This window comes from Trichechus manatus, unplaced genomic scaffold (genome assembly GCF_000243295.1).
Source record: "Trichechus manatus latirostris isolate Lorelei unplaced genomic scaffold, TriManLat1.0 scaffold00101, whole genome shotgun sequence".
NCBI classification, from domain to species: Eukaryota; Metazoa; Chordata; class Mammalia; order Sirenia; family Trichechidae; genus Trichechus; species Trichechus manatus.
The window spans coordinates 3285015-3295214 of NW_004444037.1; the positions used below are offsets into that span (position 1 = coordinate 3285015).

Sequence of the window (10200 nt, forward strand, 5' to 3'; positions counted from 1 at the left end):
TTATATTCTATTGGCTAGAATTTTGTTGAGAATTTTTGAGTCTGTATTCATGAGGGATATTGGTTATAATTTCCTTTTTTTGTGGTGTCTTTGCCTGACTTTGGTATCAGGGTTATGTTGGCTTCATAGAATTAATTCAGGAGTATTCCTTCCTTTTCTAAACTCTGAAATAGTTTGAATAGTATTGGTGTGAGCTCTTCTCTGAATGTTTGGTAGAATTCTCCAGTGAAGCCATCTGGGCCAGGGTTTTTTTTGTTGGGAGGTTTTTTTATTACCTTTTCCATCTCTTCTCTTGTTATGGGTCTGTTCAGATTTTCAGCATCAATTTGTGACAGTTTGGGTAGGTAGTGTGTTTCTAGAACTTTGTCCATTTCCTCTAGGTTTTCAGATTTGTTGGGAGTACAATTTTTCATAGTATTCTGTTATGATCCTTTTTATTTCATTTGATTCTGTTGTAATGTCACTCATTTCATTTCTTGTTTGAGTCACTTGCTTCCTCTCCTCTCCTGCTTCTCTTGCGTCAATTTGGCCACTGGCTTGTTGATTTTGTTGATCCTTTCAAATCTTTCTATTGTTTTTGTGTTCTCTATTTCATTTATTTCTGCTCTAATCTTTATTATTTCCTTTCTTCTTGTGACTGTAGGCTTCTTTTTGCTGTTCTCTATTTGTTCAAGTTCTAAGGTTAATGTTTTGATTTTGGCCCTTTCTTCTTTTTTAAAGTGTACATTTATTGCTATAAATTGACCTTTGAGCACTGCTTTTGCTGTGTCCCAAAGATTTTGGTAAGATGTGTTTTCATTCTCATTTGATTCTAGGAATTCTTTTTTATTCCATCTTTGATTTCTTCTGTTATTCAGTAGTTTTTAAGCAAGGTGTTCTTTGGTTTCCATGTATTTGATTTTTTTTCCCTTGCTATTCCTGTTATTGATTTCTACTTTTGTGGCACTGTGGTCAGAGAAAATACTTTGTGTTACTATGATGTTTTGGATTTTGTTAAGGCTTGCTTGTGGCCTAAAATGTGGTCTATTCTGGAGAATGCTCCATGTGTGTTGGAAAAGAATGTATACTTTGCTGCTGTTGAGTGGAGTATTCTTGTATATGTCTATGAGGTCGAGTTCATTGATTGTGGCATTTAGATCTTCCGCATCTTTGTTGAATTTCTTTCTAGATGTTCTGTCCTTCACCAAATGTGGTGTGGTGAAGTCTACTATTATTGTGGACCTGTTTATTTCTCTTTTCATTGCTGTTAGAGTTGTTTTATGTATTTTGGAGCCCTGTCATTTGGGTGCATATGTATTTATTATGGTTATGTCTTCCTGGTGGATTGAACCTTTAATCATTATATAATGCCCTTCCTTATCTTTTATGGTGGATTTTGCCTTAAAGTCTATTTTATCAGAGATTAATAGTGCCACTCCTGCTTTTTTTTGGTTATTGTTTGTTTGGTGTATTTTTTTCCATCCTTTGAGTTTTAGTTTCTTTGTGTCTTTGCATGTAAGGTGTGTCTCTTGTAGACAGCATATTAATGGGTTGTGTTTTTTTATCCATTCTGCCACTCTCTGTCTCTTTACTGGTGTATTTAAGCCATTTACATTCAGTGTGATTATAGATAGGTATGAGTTTACTGCTGCCATTTTGTTGTACTTTTTTTGTGGTGTTGATGGTTTCTTTGTTCTGCTTAATTTTCTGTGCTAAGTTCTTTTTGTTTGTGAATTTTCTTTACATTTCTTTCATTGTTGTTGATTTTGTGTTTACCGAACCTTTGTGTTTTTCTTCTTTTTTATTTTGATGAGTAGGTTTGTTAACTTTCTTTGTAGTTACCTTGAAATTTAACTTTATCTTTCTAAGCCAGTCTTTTACTTCTTGATATCACCTTGACTTCCTCTCTGTATGAAAGTTCTATAACTACACCGTTTATTCCCTTTTTTTGTTTTGACATTATTATCATTTACAGATAGATTTCTCTGGTTCATTCTTTTCAGTCTTTTAGCTTTGTTTTATTTTTGAGAATTCTTTATCTGGGTTGGTATCTGGCTGATGCTGTCCTGTGTCCTAATCTCAGGTGGTTGTAAGAATACATTTTTCTACCATAGTTTCGAGAGACATCTAGGTCAATTGGCATAACACAGTTTATAAAGAAAATGTTCTACATCTCACTTTGGTTAGTGGTGCCTGGGGTCTTAAAAGCTTGTGAGCAGCCATCTAAGATACATCTACTGGTTCCCATCCCACTTGGAGCAAGGGAGAATAAAGAATACCAAAGACACAAGGAAAATACTAGCCCAAAGGACTAAAGGACCAAATGAACTGGAGACTCCACCAGCCTGAGATCAGAAGAATTAGATGGTGCCCAGCTACAACAACGACTGCCCTGATAGGGAACACAACAGACAGTCCCAGACAGAGCAGGAGAAAAATGGAGAACAGAACTCAAATTCACATAAAAAGACCAAACTTAATGGTCTGACAGAGATTGGCGGAACACCTGAAACAATGGCCCCCAGACACTCTGTTAACCCAGAACTGAAACCATTCCCTAAGCACATTTTTCAGATAAAGATTACGCAGGACTATAAAACAAAAAATAATACATGTGAGGAATGTGCCTCTTAGTTCAATCAGTCAGATATGTGAGACCAAACGGGCAGCTTCTATTCAAAATCAGGATGAGAAGGAAGGGACAGGAACTGGTTGAATGGACACAGGGAACCTGGGGTGGAAAGGGGGAGGGTGCTGTCACATTGTGGGGATTGCAACTAATGTCACAAAACAATATGTGTATAAATTTTTTAATGAGAAATTAACGTGAGCTGTAAACTTTCACCTAAAGCACAATAAAAAAAAGCATACATTTTTCTGAAAGACTTTTTAAAAGGGTTTTAGATTATTTCTGAATTTTTTAAAACGTGGAAAATATCTCTTTTCTCTTGTTAATTCATAATTTTATAGGCATTTCCCCATTCATGACAATATATACAAAAGATTAATGATACACTTCCAATTTTTTATTTCAATGTGTAGTTTTAAAACCTTATTCTTCTAAAACTCCCTCAACTTACCATCTACTGAAGGGTTGAGATGATACACAGTATCAGAATTAGAAGATATTTTCAATGCATTTTTACAGGCATAAGGCATAAGGAGTTCTAAACATTTACAGTTAGTGCTAACCTGGGAGAGGCAGATCGATATTCCACTCCTAATTTCCAAGGGAGTCCCTGGATGGTGCCAATGGTTAAGCTCTCAGCTCCTAACTGAAAGGCTGGTGGTTCCAATCCAGTCAGATGTGCCTTGGAAGAAAGGCCTGGCAATAAATCTATTTCTGAAAGATCACAGCCATTGAAAACCCCATGAAGCTCAGTTCTACTCTTACACACATTGAGTCACCATGAGCCGGAATCGACTCCATGGCAACTGGTTTTGTTTTGTTTTTTTAATTTGCCAGAGACACTGACAGCTTGGGTGATCTGCATCACACCCCCGACCCTACTCCAGAGTAGTTCAATCCACTGCTTCTCTTGCAGAAGTGGCAGGGCATCATTTTTCTCACTTAGGAAAATATAAGATGCTTCAGGAAGTTCACAGTGAACATAAATGAAATATAGACTAAAGAAAACTGGGAGAAGGCTCTAAAGAACTATCCATTTGTTTTTTCTCCCTTTTGGCCAGCTTACTAGGGGACTTTGTGTTTAAGGAGAATATCTTAGAGAGTATCTGCCACTGATAACCTTTTTCTCTTGTTTGATATTAGAAGCATTACAAAAAGGTCAGAATGGCTGGGAGAAGGAGGAGAGGATGGTAAATATGAGCCCAAAGCAATTTTTGCAGGTAACTGGATTGTAGCACTATCTGTGAACTAGTTCATCATATAGGTAGATACTTTAGAAATAAATTATCTGTAAGATTAAGGGACAAAGATAAAGCTATCAGTTTGACATAACTGTCCACCCAGGAATTACAATCCATTTAGTAAAAAAGCCAGCAGTTTTAATTTAACCTCTTGAAAGGTTTATGCATAGTCTTCTTCCAACCACAAAAGAAAACCACAACCACAGGACAAATTATCCTTTGCATGTTTCATAAGATATTAATAACTGGAGCAACAATAGAGCTTGTGCTAATTTGTCAAGGCCCAGGAGGGGAGTCTTTAGGTAGGGTGACTAAATGATTTATTGTCCAGACCAGGACCCTTTGTGTTATGGATTGAATTATGCCCCCCAAAAAATGTGTGTGTCAGTTTGGCTAAGCTATGATTCCCAGTATTGTGTGGTTGTCCTCCATTTTGTGACTATAATTTTATGTTAAAGAGGATTAGGGTGGGATTGTAACACCACCCTTACCCAGGTCACATTCCTGATCCAATGTAAAGGGAGTTTCCCTGGGTTGTGGCCTGCACCAGCTTTTATCTCTCAAGAGATAAAAGGAAAGGGAAGCAAGCAGAGAGTTGGGGACCTCATACCACCAAGAAAGCAGTGCCCAGAGCAGAGCACATCCTTTGGACCCGAGGTTCCTGCACAGAGAAGCTCCCAGTCCAGGGAAAGATTGATGACGATGAGGACCTTCCTCCAGAGCCGACAGAGAGAGAAAGCCTTCCCCTGGAGCTGATGCCCTGAATTTGGACTTCTAGCCTACTAGACTGTGAGAAAATAAATTTCTCTTTGTTAAAGCCAAATAAAAAAAAGAACTTGTGCTAAGATTTAAGTTTAAGTAGCTTTTTTTTTTCAGTTCTTTTCATCTGAAATTGTTTAGATTACCTTCAGAGAAACTTCTCAACTGTTGCCTTGCTGGAAACAGTTGACAAACTTTATAAGGCCAAGGTTACTGGGGAGATTCGCTTTATACATTTTCTTTAAAAAGGAGAGAGAGAAGAAATAAAGGGGTCCTGTGTCAACCAAAGAGGACTGAAATAACAGAGACTGAGCTTTGTAGAGAAATAACAGGTAGATGTGAGTGTCAAGCTTGGATCTTTCCCCCTTATTTCTAGAAATCAGGTTGCTTGTTTGGTGCATCTTGGAGAAGCAGTCACTTTCAAATGGTCATCCCACAAGTCTCCTTAGCAGCCAGCCAAGTCCAATGGCTCTCATCCAACTAACTAATCCAGGGAGTTATTTAAAATAAACCAAGACCTCCCCCATGAAACCTAATACAAAGCCCTGTAAGAGGAAAATGTAGCTGATTAGATGTAAGGACATTAGTAGCACTTGAGTTATAAAACAGCACTCAAATGATGACCCACCTCTCCAAAAAAAGACATGTCTAACAATCGTTGAATCAGAGTCCAGTTTAGAAATCTGTACATTTGATTTAATATTTCTGAAGGACAGGGGATTCTACAAAGAAGGAAAAATCTTCATGGAAGACACAGCATAACTCTGGAAATGGAATCAGATGGAAACTTTGTATGGCAAGAAATAAAATCAGAGGCGGTACAGCAATGTTCATCACAGCACTATTCACAATAGCCAAAAAGTGGAAACAACCTAAATGTCCATCAAGAGATGAATGGATAAACAAAATGTGGTACACACATACAATGGAATATTATTCAGCCACAGAGAAGAATGAAGTCCTGGTACATGCTACAACATGGATGAACCTGGAAAACATTATGTTGAGCGAAATAAGTCAGACACAAGAGGACAAATATTGTATGATTCCACTTACATAAAATATCTAGAAAAGGCAAATGCATAAAGATCAAAGTTTATCAGTGGTTACCTGGGGTGAGAAGGAGGGGAATATATTACTTAGGTGGCACTGAGTTACCATTAATGGTGGTAGAATAACTTGGAAAAGGATAGTAGTAATAGGTACGCAAGATGATGAACATAATCAATGTCACTGAATTGTACGTGTAAAAATTGTTGAACTGGCAAATGTTTTGTTATATATATTTTTACCACAGGTAAAAAAAAAATCAAAGGCAGCAGATTCCCTTCTCCTATGTTCATTTAGGCAAAATGAGCAATTGTGGATCATTTCAGTGAGCAGCTTCAACTGGAATTAGTGTTCTAATAGGATGGTCCATGCCCATGCACATTCAGAATCACAAAGAGCCTTTGCCTGCATTTAAACTGTTGCCGTCCTGATTTTTATGCCAAGTGAGAGATAGACTTTTCCTGCTGAGGAGGTTCTCGCAGAGCACGGGGCTGAAACAGAAGCTAAGGCTTTCCCTTCTAGGGTACTGGCCTCTAACTGGCTGACCTTGGGAAAGTTAGTCTTCCTGTGCCTCATCCTCCTGGGCTGGTACAAGAGAGCCCTGGAGGAGGTAATCTCCAGAGCTCTTTCCAGTTCTGAAGTTCTATGTCAAACAAAGGTGGGCATGGGAGTCAACAGGAGAGGAAGTGTTTCTGGTATGGCTTGAGCCCCCTCCTCCTCAACACTGGGGAGGACTCACTGATGTAGATTTTTAGGTAGGGGAGCACCAAAAACCCATTGCCGTTGAGTTGATTCCGACTCATAGCAACCCTCTAGAACAGAGTAAAACTGCCCCATAGGGTTTCCCAGGAGCAGCTGGTGAATTCAAACTGCCAACCTTTTGGTTAGCAGCTGAGATCTTTAACCACTGTGCCACCAGGGCTCCTCGGGGAGCACAGGACCCTGTAAAAACACAGGGAGATTTACAGTGATTTGATAAATGACTTGAGCCCAAGACTGTCTAACAGTAAGGACAACTTCTTGTTCTGTCTGAAAGCTTCTTCAAGTGATCTTTTATCGCTTACCAGTTACTGTTGAGTTGGTTCCGATTCATGGCGATCCCATATGTGTCAGAGTAGAACTATGCTCCACTGGGTTTTCAATGACTGTGATCTTTCAGAAGTAGACCACCAGGCCTTTCTTGCGAGGTGCTTCTGGGTGGACTCTAACCGACAACTCTTTGGTGAGTGTGCTAACCCTCTGCACTACCCAGCGACTTCTTAAGTGGCCTGTTGTGTGCTGTGGAGTTGTAGCAACCCTATAGGACAGAGTAGAACTACCCCATAGGGTTTCCTAGGCTACGGTCTTTACTGGAAAAGATCATCATGTCTTTTCTCCCATAGTGGGTTCAAATCACTGACCTTTAGGTTAGCAGCTGAGCGCTTCACCACTGCACCACCAGGGCTCCTTTTAAGTGGCCTAGAAGAGAGGAAAAGGTATTTAGCAAGCAGAAGATGCAGGTCACAGGAGAAAATGTTGTAACAGCATCCGGTACACTTTTTGGCAGATCAGTGGAGTGTGGCTCATTCCCAGACACAAACCACATCAAAACTACTCAGTATTGTGCTGAATAATTTTGTAATTGTTTGTTAAAAGAACAAACCAACATGACTCCCACACTTATGGTGTCTTTTACTGTCAGCAGCAAGTCCTGGCCTGCCTGTACCAAATCCACAGTCAAGAAGATCTCCAAGATTCCAACTTTCTATTAACAATGCATCTTAAATTGGGGAGGGGGAGGAGGGGCACATGTCTGCCAGTTTTCTTTGCCCCCTTCACAAGCTTCTTAGATATCTAAGAGAACGCAGCAGGAAGTCATCTTGCCCAAATACCTGCTAGAGCAATGTTTGGCTCTAAAGTAAGGGGATTCAAGAGACCTTGAAGCTTGTGATGGATTCATTCTCCTTACTTGATAGTAAATTTTAGTACAACCACAGGGGAAGTCCGAGATTAAAAAACAGTTGATGTTGATCCTCTATCTTGGAAGTCCTCACCTAGGGCAGCACCTAATGAGGTGGGCCTTCTACCATATACTGTGGAACAATGGCCTGGCCCTGCTAGGGATGAACAGCTGCTGGTTGACTGGAGGCCTAGACTCACAGTTTCATTAAGAAAAAGTGTGTGTGCGCCTGGTGGTGGGAGTGGTAGGGTATGGAGTTTGGGAGCAAGGGGTGGTGACAGAAGTTGCAGATTGCAGAGCGACCCACACAAGCCCTCTCCGCCTTAGGAACTTAGTAAATCACTTCTCTGTGCACCTGCCTTCATCTTTGTAAAATGGAGAGACTTTTAAAAGTTCCGCCCGCATTTCATTTCTCAGCTTTAAGAAGTAACATCTGCCTGGTGGGTAGTGTCTTTGGAGGGAGTGTGGGGTATACAGCCCTGCCTAGCGAGAGCCCGCAAGTGCTAAACCATTTTAGAGGCAGAACGCTGTGTACCGGTGAGGCGTCCCCCGCCGCGGACTCGGGGGTACCCCACCCTCGCCATCTGTCAAATCAGCCCCCAGGGGAGTCTCCCCCCCGCCAGAGAAAGCTTGTAAGGCGGTTTTTCAAAATCACTCTTCTTTCTTGGAGCCTGGAGGGCGCGCTGCGTCATCTTCCTCCCCACTATCTGAGGCTCAGCCCAAAGACCCGGGGAAAGTTGCCATACAAATTACCAGAGCTCAGCTACAGGACCACTTAAGGCTCGTCCCGGGAAGGGCGACCCCGGGAAGGGCGACCCCGGGAAGGGCAGCCAGCGCAGCCCCCGCCGCAGCCGCCGGTCCTCGCGTGGCCAAAAACCTGCGCGAGGAGGGGCAGCCCGCAGGCTGAGGGTGCGCCCGGGCTCTGGGTGCCCGGCGCGTGCTAGATCTCGGTCGCTCCTCGCGCCCCGCCTGCTGCCTAGCTCACCGCCGCCGCTTCTTCCTCCCCCGCAGCCGCGCCGGGACCATGTCGGCGGAGACCGCGAACGGCCCCACCGAGGACCAGGTGGAGATCCTGGAGTACAACTTTAACAAGGTCAACAAGCACCCGGACCCCACCACGCTGTGCCTCATCGCGGCCGAGGCCGGCCTTTCGGAGGAGGAGACCCTGGTGAGCGCGGCATGCACCCCCACCCCGCCCTCAGCCTCAACCCCTGCCCGGCCTGTGCGGCCGCGCCTGCGGTCGCCTCCGCCCGCCTCGCTGCTGCAGGGGTCCAGCTCGTCCTCCCCCACCCCCCCGCCCCGGCTCGCCGCCTTTTACCCTGATCTTGCATCGCTTCACCCCGCTCTGTCCTCTCCTCCCCATCCTGGGAGCGCAGACCCTGCATCCCTTCCACCGCTGCATCTCAGCTTCCCGGCTCCCATCCCAATGCCCCTCCACCCTAACCCCTGGTAGTTCTCCTAGGACCTGCTTAGAAACCACACGTGCGCCCTTCTTTCACCTAGCTTTCCACCCTTCCCTTACAACCCGAGATGAACGCTAGCCATCTCCTCCCCCCGAGTTGGGAGCAGCGTTTCTGCCCGCTCTAGTCTCCCTTTCCCTGGTTCAGTATCTACTCTGGACTGTGAGCGAGACGTTCGGAGAGAGGCCCTTTGCGCTGTCTGTGCCCATCGCCATTTATCTATTCTCGGCGGGAATGGTAGAGCTGGAAGGGATCTTAGAGATCAACTATAAGATCAGTCTTCAGGTTTGGCAAACGAGGAAACTGAGGCCCTGAGGGAGTGGAGGAGGGAGGAAATGAATAGCCTGGATAGCATGGGTCGTTAGCGGCAGCCTGGGTCTCCAGTCCCGACCCCATGCATACTCTTTCCACCACATCACACTGCAGCTTCCTCTTAGCCGCAGCGCTACAACTGCAGGTAGCCAGGGAGATTAGGTTCAGATTTTTAAAAAAATTCTCCAGCACTAAGGTTTGGAGTCCTTCTCTGGAATTTTCTAAAAAGGTACACAGCTGATATGGAAGCAGATGGCCGGTCCCCACCATCTCAGCCCAAGGTCCCGCGGAAAGTTGCTGTACAAATTCCTGGGACCTCAGCTGCAGGACCGCTTAAGGCGAGTCTCGGGAAGGGCGACCCTGGGAAGGATAGCCAGCGCAGCCCCGGCGGCAATGGTTTATTTATTTTTTCAGCTCCTGTGTTATCCTGAAAATTGCTTAGGGTACGGAATGCCCGTGATTACTAACCCACCAGGTGCAGGGTTGGCTCCTTCCGCTGATTTTTTTTTTTTTCTTTAAACTCTGTACTCTTCTACTTTCCGTTTGGTCATGGAAAGACAATTAGTTATGCATAGTAATACTACTTGGACCTGATCTAACATCTCTTCCGTGGGAGCCCAAAGCACTCTGCACCTGTAGTCTGAACTCTAAATCAGAGACGTTCTCTTTCTTCCCGTTTTATACACCAGAGTACCAGGCAACCTGTCCTCTCTTCACCATAAACCATGTTCAGTAGAGGTTAAAAGCTTGTAGTAATGGTGCTCTAGTGGACCTAGAAGGAGCCATGGTGGCGCAGCAGTTAATGTGCTGCTAACCAAAAGGTTGGCTGGC

General features: G+C 43.6%; 1 protein-coding gene across 2 annotated transcripts in view; it reads left to right on the forward strand.

The window, feature by feature from the left end:
- Nucleotides 1–10200, forward strand: part of HOPX (HOP homeobox) — a 40831-nt gene that overhangs the window by 19759 nt on the left and 10872 nt on the right. The window contains exons 1-2 of one of the 2 annotated variants that reach the window (XM_023737313.1): nucleotides 8257–8377; nucleotides 8609–8765. In XM_023737313.1, coding sequence (XP_023593081.1) covers nucleotides 8622–8765 — 144 coding nt within the window. In that variant the 5' untranslated portion in view covers nucleotides 8257–8377; nucleotides 8609–8621. Of the gene's footprint in view, nucleotides 1–8256; nucleotides 8378–8608; nucleotides 8766–10200 lie in introns of those variants that run through there. The other variant, XM_023737312.1, reaches the window with a different exon arrangement.